The sequence below is a fragment of the Cryptomeria japonica genome, chromosome 11 (assembly GCF_030272615.1).
Source record: "Cryptomeria japonica chromosome 11, Sugi_1.0, whole genome shotgun sequence".
Taxonomy (NCBI): domain Eukaryota; kingdom Viridiplantae; phylum Streptophyta; class Pinopsida; order Cupressales; family Cupressaceae; genus Cryptomeria; species Cryptomeria japonica.
The window spans coordinates 444,792,355-444,813,442 of NC_081415.1; the positions used below are offsets into that span (position 1 = coordinate 444,792,355).

Genomic DNA, 21,088 nt, shown 5'->3' on the forward strand with positions numbered 1-21,088 from the left:
GCCCACCTTAGGATTCTGGTGATCAAAAGGTGTTAGGGTTGCAAGCTGTTCATTGTGAAAGTAAAAAAAAAACAGAAAAAAATTGTTAGGGGCAATATAGACAATAAGGCCTATGATATTCTCGATATTAACTTCATAGAGAAGGCTTAGTGGTGCAGTCACCGGTTAGGAGAGACCTCAAAGAGATCAATCCGGGCCAGTCAGCAAGAGTAAACACAATGGAAACACAAGGATATGATGGAGGCTATGCAGAACTGAATGAATTATATCATGAAAACTATTTACAATCAACTGGTAGCAACCAGGTTACAGAAACTGGCTCACTGGCCTGCTAAAACATGCTTAATCACATAACAGGTCAAGGAGGGAGATGGCAACGTCTTGGACAAGTGCAAAGTCCACCAAGGAGGGAGATGGCAACGTCTTGGACAAGTGCAAAGTCCGCCAAGGAAAAAATTCAGAAAATTGGCTAAGTGTTGATACCTTGGGGAGAAAAAATTCAGAAAATTGGCTAGGTGTCGATACCTTGGGGAGAAAAACTCAGAAAATTGGTTAAGTATTGATACCTTAGAAAAAATAAATTTTGAAAATTTGGTTAAGTGTCAAGGAATGTCTTGCCTAAGTGCCAAGACAAAGCAAGACAATGTTGTGGGTAATGGCAAAGTCCGCCTAGACAAATCATACAATTGGCTTGCCAAGTGTCAAGTCCACCATGCCACAAGTTGGAAATGCCCAATCTATGATGAATTTTGCCAAGACATGGCTTGCCAAGGTGCCAACTCTGCCAAGAATGGCTTATGAATGTGCCAAGTCTGCCCAAGGGGAGATGGCAATGTCCAAGTCTGCCTAGGCTAAATTCAAAACGTCCTAACAATGATCAACTCCTCCAAGCATGAAACAAAATGACAATGGCATGAAGATGATGAAGTCTGCCCAAGGGAGATGACAATGTCCAAGACATGATGAACTCCACTCAAAGTGGCACAACACAAGGCCAACTTCGCCCAAGGAGAAATGAAGTTCGATTGGCCAAGGAACCAAGTTTGCCAAGAGAAGTTAGCAGGATGGCTTGCCAATGGTGAAGTCCGCCCAAGGTTGAAGTATAGATAGCATGACAAAGTAGCAAGTCCGCCTTGACACTTAGAAGAAATTGGCATGATGAAGTGCAAAGTCCGCCCTGCATGAAGGCACATGAAGTCTGCCAAAGGGTTAGAAATGGCATGGAAACACCTAAACTCCGCCCATGAAGGAGAAAGAATGGCCTAAGGCCACATGAAGTCCCCCATGTTGAAGTTGGATATAGCATGACCCCACATGAGCTCCGCCAAGGTCATGAAAAGAATGTCCTAACACATGGCAAACTCTGCCATGAATAGAGTTGACCAAGTTTGGAAAGTCAAGAAATTTGCTCAATGCTTAGAATTATTTCTCAAAAATTCGCTCATCATAGAGAGAGATTTCTTAAAGCACATGAATTTCTAAAGATTCCTTGCCAACACATTCACCTACATGGCCAAGATGAAGACACGTTGGCTAGGTTTGAAGTGGCGCCAAAATACAAAAATAGAAACTTTCTTTTGAAATCTTTTGAAGGGATTAAGTTGCCATTTTGAGAAAGATTAGAAGGACATTAGGTTTGATGAATCTATGAAAGAATGTAAAGATGCTAAAAAGATCGAACTTCTTAAACTTATATCAATTTCAACTTGTCATTTTCATTCTCATTCTTTCTCAAGTTTGAAAGTTCAAAGAACTCTCTCTCCCAAGTTCAATGAGGGAAGATTTTTGAAGACAACAAGTGGATTTTTTGAAGCAAGGAAGGAAAGGAATTTCGAAAGTCCGACCCAAGTGTTGGAATTTGCCAAGGAGAAACAAGGAAGAAGAAATATAAAAAAAGGCTAAGTGTGGAGTTTTCCACAACAAAAGAGTCAAATTTTGACTGTGTTGGAAAGGAAATAGGAAGAATGGAGAAAAATAAAGAGGAAAAGTAAAGAGAAAATGAATAAAATCCTTGTCCAAGGATGGAGTTTGTCCTACTTAGCACAAGCCAAATTCAGAATTGAAGGCAAATCCACAGGCAAAGTTCGTCCGATCATGGAGATGGCCATAATTTGGCTAGGTGTTGAAAGGGTCACATGAAGGTGTCTTAAAATGAATAGCCAAAATTTGGTTATGGGAAATACTTCACAGAGAAAATTCCAATTTCCTCCATTGTGGTGAAGGCACAGAGGAATTCTTCTCCAAATTCAAGGCACTTGAAAGAATTTCAAGGCATCAAGAAAGAAAAGTCTTTAGACTTGGCGAAAGTATAGAAATTTTTTTTCGGATTTCTTGAGGGATTTCATCTACAATCCCAGACCTATTGAAGCAATCAGGGCAACTTCTTGAAGGATTTCATCTCCAGAAGAGAAAAAGACAAGCTCCCAATCAGAATCAGATGGTGACAAGAAGAGTATTCCAAACAAATTTCCATACCTAGACAATTTCTTGACACAAATTGGAGACTTCAGGGAGGAAATCCAAAGGGATAACATCAATCCAGTTCAAGCATGAGGAATTTCAAAGCAATCAAGAAAGGAAATCTCAATAACTTCAAGTCTAGACATTTCCTCCATGGAGGACATTCAACACGTTGAGGTGGCGCCTCATCATCTTCCAACCAATCAAATTGTTCCAAGTCAGCATGTCTAGGTTCAATGAACTTGACTTATCCATGAAAGCTTCTAGAAGGCACACTCCACGATGCAACAACCTTCTATTTTATTATTGGGTTATATTTAGCAGAAGGACAAGTGTGCACAAATGTAATTTTCTCATTAGTTGAGGGGTAGTTAGTTGTAACAAATTATTAGGGTTTTATTTTGTAATCTCGACGGTTGATTCGAAATCCATCCTGGCCATTGAATTGTAATTGAAGAGCCTATAAATTGAGCTCGCCTGTCATTTGTAAAATATGGGAGCATGTTGCAAAACATGTTGAGATAAGCAAATTGTTGTTTACGACTGTCAAAGTAATAAGTAATACGTTGTTCAAATTGATGGTGATTACTTCTGTTATTTTGGAGTTTGCATGGTTCTTATCCCTCATCATAGTTTGGATTTTATTTCATGTATGTTAAACGAATGCAATATCTAATAAGTATTGATTTATGGTGAATCTTCCGCTCATACTTTTGATGAACAAATGATTTTTGTTCATTGTGTAAAGTTAGTCTAAGCTTACTTTGTGGATGCTTAACTTCTGTCTGGATAAATATTGTTCGGTTTGATGGTAGTTATTCATGACGTGAAAATCATAAGCACATCCCTTGAAGATTGCACCCACTTTGTGTAGTTGTCTCCAATGTGGTGAAGCAAAGCGTGGTTATTGGTTTCACCAAGTCAATACCGTCTCTTGAATTCTTAGGAATAGATTAGAACTTCTAAACCCTTATCTTCTTTTCAGTTTTCTTGAAGTCCATGATCCAAGACCCAAATTATAGAGCTTCATTGTCTAGGCCTTCTTTGTGAATTGAACGAGCCAAGCGTAAGTCCCTTTGTGTACTACCAACATATCGCAACACCCATTGAGCTTATCCACACGTCAAGACCTGACAAAAGAAACCTTGGAATCACCATATGATCTTCTCGCAATCTTAGCATATGCGGTGATTTTGTTCAAGAGAGGATAGAGTGTCTTTTGACATTTTATTCTGTGTTCGGTGGGTAATAAAACACACACCAACAGGTCTCTTGTGCTTGCCAAAATATCTTCTCAATCCTTGCCACAATATCTGCATTAGCAACATTATGAAGAAAATCATGTTTGTTAGGTCTTCCTACCTTGATGTTTGTGTTGTCACCTTTCTCTTGCCATTGCTCATATGTATTGATGGTGGATTCTCTCCTCGTCTGTGCTTGAATCCTCTGTAAGTTTGCCATCTTCTTGTGGTTTTCCTTTTTCTTACCATTCTGAGGGCATAGTCTTGTATACATTTGGAGTACCTTGCTTCTATTCTTCTTGTTTCCTTTAGAATATGAGCTATGCTCTTCCAACAACATTTCCAGATCTCCTTTAAACTTTAAAGTCACATCCTTCCAAAAGATTCCATAGTTTTCCCTTGCTTCCCTTAAGATCGGGTTTCTGGAACTGTTTCTTTTTCTTCAGTGTCGTGTACTATCTTTTGGGTCTTGTTTTCCTTTCTTGGCTGTCTTTTGTTCCTTAAGATTTCACAGTTTTGTTCTTGATAATGTTTCTCCTTTTGGGTTTGATGAAACCAAGGATGAAAAATCGCCTCCAAATGACGATTTATTGCGAGTCATTTGTCCCGCCAATTTAATCTGCCAAAAATCGTGGACAATTTTTTACCCAAAATTGCAATTTTCGTAGGGAAAAAAGCGAGTTAAATTTAAAAAAATCACGTTTTAAAAAAGCGATTCGAAATTTGACACAATCCTAAAAGTAAAAAGGTTGCTATTTTAGAATGCACGAGAAAAATAAAACTGCAATTTCGGTTGCTTCATTGTTTCGGTTTTCCTAAATGTGCGATTGAGCAACTCCTTCGACGACTGACGAGATTCAAAAGTAGAACAGTTTTTTATTTTTGCTCCTTTTTTTACGAACACAGCAAGTGCAAACCAGAATTTATTCTTAAGATTAGCAAACCAGAATTTTGTATTACCTTTGGAAATGTTCTAATGCAGGTAGAAATGGACAAATGTACAACTAATATTTAACAGTTAACTTGTATTAATTAAGTCTTTAAGATTTTCCAAATTGTCTGTTTGAAAATTTTGTTAATAAAAGAAGTTTGCCATTACAAATCCTATCTACATGCCATATACATTGAATACGCTATGTCCAAGAAAATCTATGAGGCAGAAAATAAGGTGTACATAGACATTCTGATCAATATTGAAAAATAAAACCTCCTTGTGTTAATGATTCCAAATCTACCTATTGGGAACAATGCTCATATATGATGTGTTCTTTTGTGTTTATTAGCAATCTAGCATTATCTCCACATTGTGAAGCAGTCCCCTTTCCTAACAGCACCAACATCACAAATACTTGCATCCCATGGAGATCATAAATAGTTTTGTTGAAATAAGGAAAGGAAGCAGAGGTAACCAACCTCTTGTTGGTGTTGGAAATAAGCCACACCCAGACCGACGATGGATTGGTCCAAGAGGGGCCAGTAGCTTAGTGGTAGAGCACTCCAGCAACGTATGGAAGGTTCTAGGTTCGAGTCCTAGCTGGTCCATGTCTCAACATGGTATCAGAGCCAGGTTTAGGCTAGGAGTCCCATGCACACGAGAGGTGTGGCTTAAGGGGGGGGGTTGGTGTTGGAAATAAGCCACACCCGGACCGACGATGGACTAGTCCAAGAGGGGCCAGTAGCTCAGTGATAGAGCACGTGAGCAGCATATGGAAGGTCCTAGGTTGGAGTCCTAGCTGGTCCATGTCTCGACACCTCTAGAGGGCCAAATGCTTTCTTAATGCTTAACTCCAAAGTACAAATTCTCTCTTAATGCATAAAACTAGAGTAGGCCTCCTAAATTTCTTAATAATAAATCCATAAATATTATTTTCTTGTCTCAAAATCCAATTGTGAAATAAGTTTTTTATATTTCGATTTGTAATGTTCATCACCTTCTCTCTATAAACCAAGCATTTTCTTTTCCTTAAAATTGATCTCCAAAGAGCCCATATTCTCCCACGTCCAACTCTATGACCATTTTGTGTTCAAATTCTATATTGTCCAATTTTAGTTTGTGTTCAAATTTTGTATTGTCCAATTTTAGTTTATGTTCAACTTCATTTTATATTCATTGATCCATGTTTGGTCTCTTTTGCTAGGTTTCTTTTGAATTTTTATAAAAGACAATGGCTTCTGCAACTAGAGGTGGTGGAAGTAAAGCTGGTGGTAGAAAGAGGGATTCTTTATGGAAACATGGCACACCAGGTGCATTGGCATGAGAGGTTATTTGTAACCATTGTGCGAAATTTATGACCGGTGGCATACACTGACTCAAATATGATCTTGCACGGATCACTGGTCAGAATATTACGCCATGTCATAATTGTCTTGATGAAGTTGAGAGGGAGGCAAACGCAAGGCTTTCAGAATATGACCAAAAGAAGGCAGAAAAAAAGAGGACAACAGAGGCAATGGCAGCCCCAATGACAGATCTCATTTCTACAGGATCAGGAAGTATGGGGGTGGGCAGCAATATGTCTAGTTTTTTCGTTCCTTGTAACATTCCTAGTGCACAACCTGGATTGCAAGGTACTTCATGGAATAAAGAAGTAGATCAATAGGCAAATGTGGCATGTGCTAGATTTTGGTATCACAACAGACTTCCGTTTAGTATTGCTGATAGTCCATATTGGGAGCAATTGACTGTGTCAGGTAAGGGGTTCAAGGCCCCAAGTCCTTATGAGTTGAGTGGGCCATTATTGCAGAATGAGGTCCAAAAGACACTACAACTAGTGGAACAACAAAAGAGGATTTGGGAAAAGAATAATTGCACCATTTTATCTGATGGGTGGACGGATGGCACGAATAGAACACTCATCAACTTTCTAGTTGCTTTAGGGGGACACGTGGTATTTTAAAAATTAATTGATGCCTCAAATGAAGTGTAAAATGCAGAAACCTTGTGCAACCTGTTGGATGAGGTGGTGACAAAAGTGGGAGTGCAAAATGTTATTCAAATTGTGACCGATAATGCAGCTGCATATGTGTCAGCTGACAAACTTCTATAGGCTAGGCATCAGACATTATTTTGGAGCCCTTGTGTTGCTCATTGCCTTGATTTGCTCCTTGAGGACATAGGGAAACTAAGTTGGGTGAAGAATGTGGTTAAAGATGGAAGGGAAATCACAAATTACATCAACAACCACACATTGGTCTTGGAGCTTATGAGACAACACACTGATGGTAAGGATCTTGTGCATTCAGGAGTCACACGTTTTGCCACTAATTTCCTCAACTTACAGAGCATATTATGTGCATTGCGCAACCTGAAGCGGATGTTTGTGAGGGAAAGATGGTTGGAGAGTCCTTATTCTAGGAAGCCTGAAGCAGAGAAGGCCGTGAAGACCATTTTTGATGATAGATTTGCCAAAGTCATGGAGGAGATCATCAGTGTAAGTTTTCAAACTTCGATTGATGATTTATTTTTTAATTTTTGCTGATTTTTGTTAAATTTTTCATATCTAGTTGTCAGAATTGTTGGTGAGGGTTCTACAAATGGTGGATGGGGATAAAAGCCCTATAGGGTATCTATATGAGGCCATGGATAAGGCTAAAGAGACAAGTCAACACTTGTATGGGTTAGACAAGACCAAATATGAACCCATATGGTGCATAATTGATCAGAGGTGGAATCAACAACTCAACCAACACATTCATGCTGCTGCCTACTAATTGAACCCCAAGTTTTTTATCCTCCCCTACTTTCAAAGTAGATGCAAAGGTTCAAATTGGCATCAACACATGTATTTAGAGGTTAGTTGTTGATGAAAGTATTCAAGACCTCATTCGTGATGAGTTATAGAGTTATAAGAAGGAAGATGGACCATTGTTTTCTTCATCTATTTGTATTTGTAAGAGAGACACCCTACTGCCAGGTGAAAAAAAAATGCGCTTTTATATTTATTTTACCATTTATTTCAATCTTTAAGTTTATAAATTTTTTTACCAAGTTATAAATGCCAATTTGTATCTTTGCAGATCTGTGGTGGGAAGATTATGGTGTCACAACGTCTAATCTTCAAAGGCTTGCAATCCACATATTATCTCAGCCTTGTAGTGCTTTTGGTTGTGAGCGCAATTGGAGTGCCTTTGGTGCCATTCACACAAAAAAGTGCAATAGGTTGACTCAAAAGCACTTGAATGACCTTGTATATGTGCGGTACAACCTTCGATTGCATGAAAAGAGGGTACAAGGGCACAGTTCATATGAAGCACTTGACTTAGATAAGATTATTGGATTGCTGAACCTGATGGTGCTACTAGTGATGTTGATATGGAACCATTTTTCACTTATGATCACTTATCTGAGATGGAGAGGGAGGCAGTTGAATGGGCGACAAAAGTGGCAAAACGTGAGGAGGTAGGAGATGAGTTTGCTGATCTAGCGGAGGCAGTTTCCTCACTTGTTTAGGATATTGCAGCAGCAACACCACCTACTTCAGCACCCACTCAGCGGCAATAGAGTTTTATGAGCTTTAGTCGTAGACAATCTATGATTTCTAATTTTCATTGATATGAAAGTTTGAACTTAATATGTATTTAGGCTCCAGAGATTGTATTTGTTTTGTGGTCTAGATTCTACGTTATGTATTTGACTCAAACTTATTTAGAAGTTGCACTTGTTATTTGGTATATGATATGTATTTAACTCAAACTATGATTTATATATGATGGAAACCAGTAATATGTTATTATGTTCTATAAATTTAGTGTATATGTGTGTTTTTTTAAGAATATTTTAAGAAATTATATGTTTTCAAAAGTTCGATAAATTTGCCGATTTTTTCTCCATTTTTTGCCGAGTCACGATTTTTTTAAAATTTTGGGCGAAAAGATTTATTGCCGAGTAAGAGTTTTTCATCTTTGGATGAAACCAGTATTTTCCTTTATGCTTTGCCTGCTGTTTATTTTGGTTGCATGTTGGATTTTGGTGAATGCAGGACATTCCCTGATTAGACGAACATGTTATTGGCATCCCCTACATTTGAATGAAATACTTTCAAAGTACAGTGGCCGGTCCGATTCCATTTCCCAGCTTTCTGTGATGCTTTTCAGAAGTAGCTTTGTTAAATTGAGCTCTACTCAAATTCTTGTGTAGGTGGAGAGGCCTTTGGTATGGAAAGTTCTTGATGTGTAGATTGCCTTTCTTCAGGAGTTGACTGTGGACTCCAAAAACTATTTGGACCAAAACTCCTGTGTTAAGGTGTACGGTCTGACCTGTACCATCGCGCTAGTTGGACTTTCCTCATTGGGTTTGAAACCAAGGTGCTAGTATTTCTTTAAGAGACCTGCATTTCTGTAAAAATATGAAGCTCCTCCAAGGACCTTATCTCTATCAGATTCATTAGCAAAAACAGTTACGAATAATCTTAGGCAAACGCTGAGGAAATGTCTGGCCTGTATATGCAGATCTTTCATGGGGAGCTGAGTTCTCAAAAAATTGCAGATTAGGCTGTCCATGGAGATGATACATTCTTATCAACTTCTGTAATATCAAGGTTGTTGACCAGATTTTCTTACATTGCTGGTATGTAATAGCTGGAGGAGTTTCCTGGGAGAGCCATCTTTCTCTTACCTGCTGCAGCCATGGCAGCCTCTGCCTCTTTATTTGAAGCCAAAGATCTATTTCCTGATAGCATGCCCAAATTTGAAGGATGGAAATTGTGGGGAGGGGGGAATAACCCCCCTGAACATTGCTCATAATTGAAAAACCAGGAAAAATCTATGGGAAAAGAGAAAAAGCTGTACCTGAAGAGCTAGGGTGCCAAAAGCTAAAACCAGAGGAAGAAAACCTAGCAGAGCTTATCATACACAATTCCTGAAAAAATGGCCATTGAAATATTATCAATTTACTGTGGGATTACTATTATTTTCAATGGAGTGTTTGGTATGCATATTGATATTTTGTGGGTTTGTTGCTGCTTAGATAATGCATATGTGCTTTGAGTGCTTGGTATGCATAATGATATTTGTTGGGTTCTGTTGCTGTGTAGGTACAACTGGAATTGTGGACTACACTAACTATGAGGACATGAAATATGCTGTAAGTTGGATTCATTTTAGTCTAGACTTGTTATTAGTTAATATGCAGATTCATTTGATTTATAGCACAGCGAGTGAATATTTCCTTATAGTTATTTGTTGTTTAACATGGATGAACTTTCGAGTTTTTGCAGATCAGAAAGCTGGATGATTCCGAGTTCAGAAATCCATTTGCTAGGTCTTATATACGGGTATACATATCCTTTTGGAGGATTTCACATTCATGATATTTGATACCATAATATTGTTACATATATGGCCTTTATATTATGGCTGATACTGCTGTTATTTTAAAATGTTTATATGAATCAGGTCAAGAGTTATGAGTCTAATAGAAGTGTCTCAAGAAGCTGTAGCCGCAGTTACAGTCGGAGCCGGAGCCAGAGCAGGAGCAGGAGCAGAAGCAGGAGCAGGAGTAGGTCAAGGAGCAGGAACCACAGTCACACTCAAAGCAGAAGAAAGAACAGGTCGAGGAGCTGGAGCCAAAGTAGATCAAGAAGCCGGTGCCAAAGCCAAAGTCCTATCAGTAGCCAAAGCAGGAGCCATAGGTCTGGCCTACACAATTCACAACCACATCATTATATAACAGTTGAAGCAAAGTACAAAGTTATTTCAGATTTTATTTTCAAAGGAATAAATCTTTTTGGTTTTGCAGCAAGTTAGCCAGAAGTCAATCTGGTTCTGGGTCACATACTAGTTCATTGTCCAAATGTTCACGCTCTCATTCTCGTCCACGACTGTCCTCCAGGTTATTCCTTGTAGTAAAAAAGTGGTACACTGCGTAAGTGTTTCTACATGTTTGTCTAGAAGCAGTTTTTTTTTTTTAAATTCTTTTTGGTTGTAAATTCCAGGTCCAGGTCCAAGTCCAGGTCCAGGTCCAGGTCCAAGTCCAGGTCCAGGTCGAGATCCAGATCCAGGTCCAGGTCCAGGACGCCTCCAGGTTCGGTATGTATCATATTGGAATGTATGTTATTTTGAATTTGTGATCAGTTGTTGCTATGGTTGCTTTATAATTTAGTAGATCAATTTTATTTCTTGTTAGTAGACCCAAAACCGTCACCAGAACCAGAGCCTTTCATGATTTCCTTCACCTGTGGTGCTAGGACTTTAATTCATTCACTGTGTTTTTTGATTAGCACTCCAAAATTATCTTCTATTGTGATGATTAAATTTTTTGGCATAATCCTCCTAAGTTTCAATCGACAAATATTCATTATTTGTTGGGTTTTTCAGGTAAGCTCTGATCGAAATCGATCTCCTGCTTCCAGTGGTGATTAAAGCTGGCTAAGCAGCAGTTGTGTCCAATTTTATGCTGAATTATTTTTTGAGAGCACATTTTTATTTTAAAGAAAACCCTTAAAATTTTCTGGATAACTGCAGAATATATAGATTTTTTTCTCTATGCTGGTAAATCTATGTTTTAATAGTTTTGGAAGGTTTCATGTCTCCTCACTCTAACTCAGAAAGCTTGATGAAATGACATCTTTGAAAAGTTGAGGTGACTCGAGTAAGCAGGATGCTAATTTCAGAACTCTAATGTTGATTTCTTTTGACACTCATGATATGATTTGAAAGATTAGCTAATTGGTGTCTGCCTGATAGGTAGATAATGGAACTCTCAAATTTATAGTTATTGTACAGTACCACTCTTATGATTTGACGAGCAACAACTATAACTTAAAATTGTTCTTTGCAATATTGGTGATATAAAGCTGCATATCCTCTCCTAAATACTTCCTAGCATATTTTCCTTTCGTATTTATGTTGAATACATGTTTATTGACAGATTTGATAAACTTATTTTGATTTTTACAGATTCTTCAAATAAATCTAGGGGCAGGTTTTATGTAGAAGCAGTTTTAATTTCAAAGTTCAATATCCACTTTGTTTTGTTTTTCTCTAAAGCAATAATGAATTTGGTTTGTAATATAAGTGGTTGACTACAGTAGCGTGCATGGCTTTGATTGGAAATGAGCTTTTAATATGGAAACTTAGAATGGAGCTTTTTTATGCCGCACTAAGCTATAAGTAAAGCTTTTGTTTATTTTTCAATCCAAAAATTTGAGATTAAAAGGCATTGTAATTTGGATACATTTTATTTGCAAGTGATGAGTATTGCTTAGAAAGGTTTAACGTTATAGGTATAATGTATAGATAAAGACCCTTTTTAATATAGAATTTTATTTAAATGAATTAATGTAAAACTATGTGAAGTAAAATTTTGGGTGATTAATAAATGCAGATTGAAATGACTCAACAAAGACCCTTAATTGAATAAAAGGTCAATTTAAATGAACTAATAAAAAAGAGTTTTTAGATATGAAAATGCAGATCTATTTTTTCTATTGCAATATTTATAAAGAAAATTTTAATTATTGCAAAGCTCGTATGAAGTTCACAAATATCTTAACAAAAAGCATTTTAAGAATAAGAAATACTTTTAGACTATATGACATTAAGTATTTATCTTATGTGTGAAAAAAGATCTAGAGTTAGGGTACTTATATGGGTCATTTTCAATTTAAAAAAATATATCATAACTTTTTAGTATTATCTAATAGAATAAGTTTCTTAAGTATTAAGATGCCTTTAAGATTGAAATTTTAAATGTAATTTGTATAGAGTTTTTGGAAAACTTAGTCACGAATATCAATATGCATTAAAAGTGGATGTAAAATAAAATTGTTTTCATAATAGCAATGTTATTTACATTAACTTCCTATAATACTTGTAAATTTGTTTAAAACTATTGGCCTAAAATCAATGTAAGTAATCAAAATTTTACCAATTTGATATTTGTAGTCTTTTTAAGAGATTTTTACTTCAATTAAATTTTAACAATTCATTAGATATTCATAACAAATTTATTTGGCATAATGGTAACCTATCCTTCATTGACCATTTGGAGAAATTAGTTTTTATGACCATAGCCTTTAGTCAAGCTTCTTATTCATGGCTAATTACAACATTTTACTTTCAAGGAGTTGCCAAAGCAAATATTTTACTTTCAAATTGTTTAGGTAAACTCAATTGGGTGTTATATTGGGGAAAGTCTAGTAAATTATTAAGGAATGTGGGTTGATATTTAACTTAACAAATAAGTGTTGAATTTTATGTTATTTATTCTATTTTTTGTTTTATATTTTAATTCATTTATGTGGGACAAAAGACCCTCGCCTATTTATAAAACATTGAAAACGTTAAAAATATGTTTCAACCAATAAAATTAAAGGTCAATCTTTGTAAATAAGAAAGTTGTAGAAAGAATCGTAGAGAAAGTTTGAAAGAGAACAAATTATATCGTTATATATTTCACTCTTAACATGGGAGGAAAGGTTGGGATCCTAATGAGGAATGTGTATACCTATGTGGATGGCTCTGCATTTGCGTGGGTGTCGTGCTAGGGTTGACGTGCCCTAGCTTGTGTCGTGCGCTCTGTTGCTCTATTCCAGGGGGGGGGGGTGGGTTTCTTGCTTGCTGGGGGTCAATTTTTGCTTGTTCATGGTCGGGTTTTTTGGGTTGCCGCAGGGTTTTTTTGCAACCCTTTTTTGTTTCTTTTGCTCTGGGTTGCCGTTGGGGGTGTGTGGGGTTTTGGGGTTGGGTTTTCTACTTTTCTTTTGGTATTTTCTCTGGGTCCATGGAGAATAGAGGATTATCCTCTTCTCAGATGATCTTTGGAGATTTGGATATGGCGGATCTGTCTCATTTGATGCATGCATGTGGAAAGGAACACATTAGTCATTCCCAATCAGGGACAGGCGTCTCTTTTTCGAAAGAGCCTTTTTGCATGAAAAAGGTGAATGGTTGTTTGGAGAGGTCCTAAGATCGTCCAGTTTTGGTTATTCAACTTGAGCAAATTTCGGAGGATGTTGAATTTTGGTGTAATCATGCTCTCATATGCAAATTTATCGGTGTTCGCCTCTCTATACTTGTTTTAGAGTCTTGGGCACATCGTGTCTGGAATCTTGAAGGAGACATGGAGCTACTTATGACAACCAATAACTACTTTTTGGTTATTTTTTCCAACCTGAGAGATATGAATAAAGCTTTTGAGGGTGGCCCTTATTTTTTCAATTAGGTGGGACTCTTTATCAAACCTTGGCATATTGGCTTAATTTCTGTTGAGGAGCTTCCCTCTTGTGTGCTCGTGTGGATCCGATTATTGAGGCTTCCGTTGGAATTTTGGAGAGAAGATATTGTCCACTCAATCTAACTGCTTCTTGGTAAACTTGTGGGTTTGGCTTCACAAATTCAAGATCGAAGGTAATTTCCTACACTCGTATATGTGTAGAAGTTGATTTAAATAATCCTTTGCTAGACTCTATGGAAATCTGTTTGGGGACATCTTCTTGGATTCAACAGCTGGATTATGAGACCCTACCATTTAGATGTAGAGTTTGTCATGAATATGGTCATTTACAACGGAGATGTCCTAGAAGTAAATCTTCTAAACTGGTTGTTTCTGATCCTCCTCACTCTGTTTTGGGGGAAGATAAGGGGAAAACCCCTATGTCTAATGGTCCTGCTGATAAAGATGGCTTCATTCTTGTCAAACCTCAGAATAAAGACAAAGGAAAGAAGAGAACCTAGTTGGATAGGCAAAATGATGTCACCCTAAATAGGTTTGATGTTCTAGAGGATTTGGTCCAAGAGGAAGGAGTTCCAGTTGAAATGTCCTTGCGTGCCCAATTTCAGCATGAGGTGTTGCATGGGGATTCCAAGAAAGAGGGTCAGGCCCTATCTTTGGAGAATCAACAGGATGTTCAAATGGTTATGGATTTGCCTTCCCATGTTTAGGACAATAAAGATCTTAGTGGGTCACAAGTCCCTGAAGGTGCAGTGGTCATGGCGTCTACTCCTCCTTCCACTATAGTGGCCTCAGATTCTGTGAAGAGTAACAAAGCCTCGCCTGTTTTAGGCTTGCAACAGAAGACCCTCAAAAAGGGTTCTTTAGACAAACCTTTAAGGAGTGGACGAAAAACGGATCAGGACAAAGTTAAGCTTATTGGTGATACTTTGGTTGAGTCGGGGTTTGTGAAGCCCATTGATTTCCACTTCTCTCAACCACATAAATAATTGTGCTCTTATGGAATGTAAAGGGGTTGAACAACATCCATAGACAAAAGGTTGTTCACAGATTAATTGACTATGAGTCTCGTGACGTTGTTTTTATTCAGGAAACCAAGCTTTCAGTGGATGATTTGGCTAGCTGTGCTTTGCGTGTCTGGCCCCATGGCCTTTGGCAGGGAGTGAGCTCTCATGGCAGTTCAGGGGGGGTTGCTTGCTTCTGGAACTCGAGGAAAGTTTCCCCTTTGGTCACTTCTAGTTTTGAGACTGGAGAAAGATGCATCTTCTCTAATATTTATGCTCCTACTGATCTTGTGGGTAAGTCACATCTTTGGGCTCACATCAATCTTGTTTGGGCTCAAGATCCTTTTCTCCCTTGGATTTTGGCTGGAAATTTTAATGCCGTTACTAGTTTGGAGGAAAGGCGAGGTGGGTTATTTAGGCTTAATCCTTCCTCAAATTTACTCAGAGATAATATTGGTCTCTTGAATCTCATTGATGTGAAGCCAATTAATGGTGTCTTTACATGGAATAATAGGAGGAATGGTGTTGAGGCTATCTTTGAAAGGCTTGATAGATTTTTGGTTTTCTCCTATTGGGTGCATGATAGGTGGTCCTCCAGTTAAGAAATTCTTGATTGGAGGGGTTCTGATCATTGGCCTATTAAAGTTTCTATTACATCTTTTAGAACCTCCAAAAATCCCTCTTTCAAATTTTAATTGATGTGGCTTCGTGATCAGTCGTTGAGGGATCTTATGGTTGATTGGTGGTATGAAGGGGTGCCTACCCACGGGCGGGCTATGTACTCCTTTGGGAAGAGATTACAACATGTGAAATACAGGCTGAAGAGGAGGAATAAACAATGTTTTGGGAATCTGCATAGACACAAGATGGCAACTCAATCCAAGATGAATGAGGTTACGCGTCAAATTAGGGATCAAGGGATGACTGTGGAGCTCAGCATGGCCGAGTCCCTTGCTCTAAAGGACTTAGAAGAGTGGGAGTTGCGTGAGGAGATTTTCTGGAAACAAAAGTCTCGTGTGGATTGGCTCCAAGAAGGTGATAGAAACATTGCTTTTTTTATAATTCTGTTAAGGCTCGGAGGTATGGTAGCTCTATTACCTCTCTCATATTTTTAGAAGGGGTTCATCTTTCATCTAAAGAAGAAATTGCTACGAAAGCTATCAGTTTTTTTTCTAATTTGTTTATCAAAGAGGATACTGAAGCTATGGTGGAAGAGAGGGCCATCTTGAACTGTATTCCCCCTCTTGTCTCTATTGAAATGAATGATTCTCTCTTGCGCCCCATTTTGTTGTCTAAACTTGAGGGGGTTGTGTTTCAAATGAAAAAAGGCAAGGCTCCTAGCCTTGACGGGTTTCCTAATGAGTTTTTTCAATAATTTTGGGAGATTATAAGTATGATCTTCTAGATGTGGTTCAAGAATATCATAGGAATAAACAAATGCTCAAATCTATGAATTCTACCTTCGTGGCTCTCGTTCCTAAGAAGGAGGGGGCTCATAGCTTGGATCAGTACATGCCTATTGCTTTATGTAATGTTGTCTACAAGATAATCACTAAATCGATTGCTGAACGACTCAAACCTCTCCTCTGCACTTTGGTTTCTAAGGAACAAGGTGATTTCATTAATGGAAGACAAATCCTTGATGGAGTTGTGATAGAAATGGAGGCTATTCATTCGATGGCTTCCTCTAAGGAGAAGGCTATGTTTATTAAACTTGACATTGCCAAAGCTTATGATAGGGTGAGTTGGGATTTCTTACAGAAGATCCTTTTGGCTTTTAGTTTTGGAGAAGAGTGGGTAAATTGGGTTCTTAGTTGTGTGATTTCTACCTCTTTTTCAGTTCTTATTAATGGGGAACCTTCAAAATTGTTTAGCGCTTCATGGGGGCTTCGGCAAGGGGACCCTTTATCTCCCTATTTATTTATTCTCATGGCTAAAGGTCTTGGCAGATTTCTCACTTCCTAGGTGAGGCATGGTCTTATTCCGGGTTGGAGTTGGAGGAATGCTTTACTTCCCTACTCTCATCTTCAGTTTGTGGATGACACGGGTTTGATGGGCAGGGCCATAATCAATGAGGCAGTGAATTTCAGGAGAGTTTTGGATATCTATTGCAAAGCCTCAGGTCAGAAAATTAATGAAGATAAATCATCCATATATTTCTTTAATACCCATCGGCTTATTCAAAATAGGATTGCCAAGATCCTCATATTTCAGACGGGGTCCCTTTCTTTGTTGTACCTTGGGATTCTTTTAGCTTTGGGGGTGCAGCGTGAAGATTTTGGGCAAGAAATTTTGGATAAATTTCGTTGCAAGGTTAATCAGTGGACTTACAGGTGATTATCCTCTGTTGGAAGAACGATTCTTCTGAAGATTGTGGTGCAAGCGCTTCCCATTTAGAGGTGTTTTGTGCAGGCTCCCCACTCCAGCTTTGTGAGAGAGTTCGATGCTCTTTCCTGTCAATTTCTTTGGTCTGGTAGTTTTCTTTCTTCTAAGTGGAGTTTAGTTAAATGGGACTCTGTTTGTAGACCGAGACATGCTGGGGGTCTTGGCCTCAGATCTATTGCTTTGGTCAGCAAGGCCTTGGCGACTAAGCTGTATTGGAGGTGGTGTAACAGTTAGGATCAAGATTCGGCCAAGATTTTAACCCACAAGTATCTCCCTGGTGCTAATGATCATGAGGTTCCTCGTCTTAGTTTAGTGGGCATGGGCTCTTGTATCTGGGATACTCTTAAAAAAGGTGCCCAACTTATTAAAGATGGCCTTTTTTGGATTTGTAATAGAGGCTCTGAAGCTCTTTTTTGGTAGGACTCTTGGGATGGTCACCCTCCTATCTTGTCTAGTTATCCACAACTTCAGCCTCTTTGCAACATTTTCACTGGTGCTAGATGGGTTAAGGTGGAGAATTTTAAAATGGTTAGGCGTATTGGATAGGTTGAGGTGACATGTTGGAAGGATCCTCTTGAATGACCCTTGGGTGGCTCAGATGAAGATCGTGTGGTGTTGGTTAATATCTTGAAGGGTAGGTTATGTAGTTCCCTCAAGGAGAGAGATATTTTGGCTTGGGGTCCTAACCCAAAAGACAAGTTTTCTATTGCTGAAGGTAATGCTCAGCTTGATAGGCAATTGCATGGTCTGATGGATGTTGCTTGGTGGAAGAAGGTTTGTAATATCTTCTTTTGGCCGAAATGTAATTTTTTCTTATGGCTGGTTGTTAAGGGGAAATGCCTCACATGGGAGAATCTTCGTAAGAGAGGCTTCCATGGACCATCTATTAGTTATCTTTGTATGCATAATGAGGAAGACTGCTCCCACTTGTTTTTCCTATGCCCTTTCTCTAGGGAGATTTGGCACAAGTGGTGGGAGGCTTGGCAACATGCTTGTTTTCATGCTATCTCCTTAATTGACTTTTGGGATAGCTTGGGCAGATTCCCAGCAAATACCTCTTTTCTTCAAGTGTCCTAGGCTATTAGGACAACCCTTATTATTTGAAATTTGTGGTTGGGAAGGAATCAGAGGGTCTTTTGTGATTCACATATAGAGAGTCCTCAGCTATGACAAAAGATAGTTAATATGCTTCTTGAGAAAATCTCGAGTAAGTGCAATTTGTCTGAAAATGTTGATTCGGGTGATTATGCTATTGTAAGAGATTTGCAATTGGAAAACATTAAAATGGGTTGTGCTACTGGAAATAGATCTTGACATGCGAAACGACTGATAAGTAGAGATGGAAGGTGGATTCCTCCTCTTGTGGGAATCTTAAAAATCAATACAGATGGCTCTTCCTGTGGGAATCATGAACATGCAGGTATTGGAGGTATAGGTAGAGTTGATGATGGTTGTGCAATTTTTTTCTTCTCTATTTATATTGGGCAACACTCTAACAATTTTATAGAGGCCCTACCTATTAAGATTGTTGTTGAGCGAAGTTCTTCTTTGGGATGGAGGAAGATTATTTGTGAGTCGGATTCTCAGATTGTTGTGGACATGTTGAACAAATAAAATTTGAATGATGTGAGTTGGCAATTAACTTTTGTGGTCAGACAAATTTTACAACTGTGTAATACATTGGAATTTATCTCCTTTTGTCATATTCCCAGGGAGTGGAATAGACTGGCTGATTGTTTGGCCATGTGGGCTTCAAAGCTTGTTGATGGTTGAGATTTTAGTGGAAGGGATGGTCTACCTCCTGATTATCTTGAAACTTTAGACATGCTATTGCTAGAAGACATGATGATGCAAGAGCATCCAGTGGTATGGATCAATTTCCCTTTTATGTTTGTTTCCTTTTCATTGTCATTTTTGAGGCCCTTTGAGGCTCCGGATGAGCCTGGTTTTTGTTGGAAACCCGACGGTCGGATATAATGCTATGGTCACTAGACTTTGCAGTGGTGGTGCTGGTGGTTCTTTTAGGATCCTTTTAGTTTTTGTTGCTGTCTTGGTGGGCATAAGGATTTTCTTTGTAATTCTGTGATTTCTGAATAAATCTTTACCCCTTTTTTAAAAAACAAAACAAAACATGGGAGTAAAGGTCAATCCTTGTAAACAAGAAATATTTACAAAGAACCCTTGAGAAATAACTTAAGAGGGAGAAAATAAATTATATCACTAACCCTTATTAACTTTAGAACAAAGGTTATCTTGGATGCCTTTAGTCAAGGGTGTCTTCCTTTTTCTTACCTTTGTGGTTCTAGCATTTTTATCTTTTTAAGAGTTCAAATGAAGAGGATGTTGGACCACTGAGCGGGGGGTGAATCAATGGTAATAAAAAAACTAACATCTAAAATATCTAAACTCTAATCACAATAATCATAATGCTATGAGAAGAGATATAAAACACATTAACACACAGACACACAGAGCAGACTCATAACACAAGAATATATGAGGAAAACCCACGGTGGGGAAAAACCTCGGTGAGAAATGCTGTTGGAGTTTACTGCTCCAACCCAATTTCACAATAACTATGTGTAATACCCTAAAAATGGTCATCTAAACCATGGGCCCCTAATCTCGACAACATCACCAAGGTCCTAACCAAAGGCAATTAAATCAATCTTGAGCACATTATTAATTCTTCAATCATCAAATATTACATGGCAAATCGATTACTCAATATTAATTAAATATTTATTTATTTAATTAATTGAATCATTCCAAGAATATCATTTTGATCAATTATCCAATTTAATTTATTAAATATCCTAGCATATTTAATTAATTAATAAATTTTCCATTTAATCATGCAAAAATGAATTAATTTATCATAAAAAAGGAATTAATCACAAAGCAAGAGTTAAATTGAAAATAAAATAAAAGAATTGAATTGAGAGAAATCAAACTTGAGATATTTCTTCTAAATTGAGAACTTGAAAAACAAAAAGCAATTAAAATGAATTATTAATCATTCTCTAAAATTGGAACTCAAAGCTTTTGAGAAAAAGAAGTTCAGTTGCATTGAAAAGACTCTTTTCTTGAATAAACCAAAGAATTACCTATTTTTATCTCAAGTGCATGGAATTAATTGAATTATATTTCTAATGCAAACTCATACTTCTTTTCTGAATGCATTTCAATTAAACTATAATTGGAATCTATCTCAAGGTTAACTAAATCTGATTTCTCAATTATTTCAATTAATCCTAAATTGTGCTTTTTCTTGATCTCTCTTGTGATTCTCTATAAAATCAGCCTTCATCTCTCATTCAAAACACCCTGGAGATTTATTATTCTACAATTTTTTGCTTTGAAGTCATTGAATATATTGTGCTTGCTTTTTGATGTTATTGCATCTTAGTTTATCTTTTTGCATATTTAGTTTATTCATATTGCTTGAATTCATATTGATTGAATCCATATTGCTTGAATCTTTCATCCATCTTGCATCCATTTAGCTTAATATCATGCTCATATAGATTAAATCCTTCGTCTTGGTGTAGTCTAGTCACTAGTATTGCTTATACAAATCTGAGAGCAATCTTATACTTGCATCTTTTAGAAGACAATTAGTCGATTTGTTATGGTTTTCTTATTCATTCTTATATCTGTCTAATCATACATGTAATGACTTAATTGAAGTGTTGTGTCTTGCAGCTTATAGATACTTATTTCACTTTTTCACACTCACACCATGTATTTAAAATAAATTATGCACCATGTTACAAATAAGGTTTTGTAACACCTTACTGTTCTGCTCTTATTCTGTTCTCTCTTCTCTC

The 21,088-nt window shown here is 37.5% G+C and overlaps 1 protein-coding gene across 11 annotated transcripts in view; it reads left to right on the top strand.

Moving 5' to 3' along the window:
• LOC131041418 (serine/arginine-rich splicing factor SR34A) overlaps positions 1-11,513 on the top strand; it is a 143,292-nt gene extending 131,779 nt beyond the window's left edge. For 10 of the 11 annotated variants that reach the window (XM_059213998.1, XM_059213997.1, XM_057974500.2 and 7 more), the window contains 6 exons: positions 9,734-9,783; positions 9,917-9,973; positions 10,095-10,330; positions 10,438-10,530; positions 10,634-10,727; positions 11,016-11,513. In XM_059213998.1, coding sequence (XP_059069981.1) covers positions 9,734-9,783; positions 9,917-9,973; positions 10,095-10,330; positions 10,438-10,530; positions 10,634-10,727; positions 11,016-11,060 — 575 coding nt within the window. In that variant the 3' untranslated portion in view covers positions 11,061-11,513. The remainder of the gene's footprint in view (positions 1-9,733; positions 9,784-9,916; positions 9,974-10,094; positions 10,331-10,437; positions 10,531-10,633; positions 10,728-11,015) is intronic. The other variant, XM_059213999.1, reaches the window with a different exon arrangement.
• Positions 11,514-21,088: the final 9,575 nt, after the last annotated feature.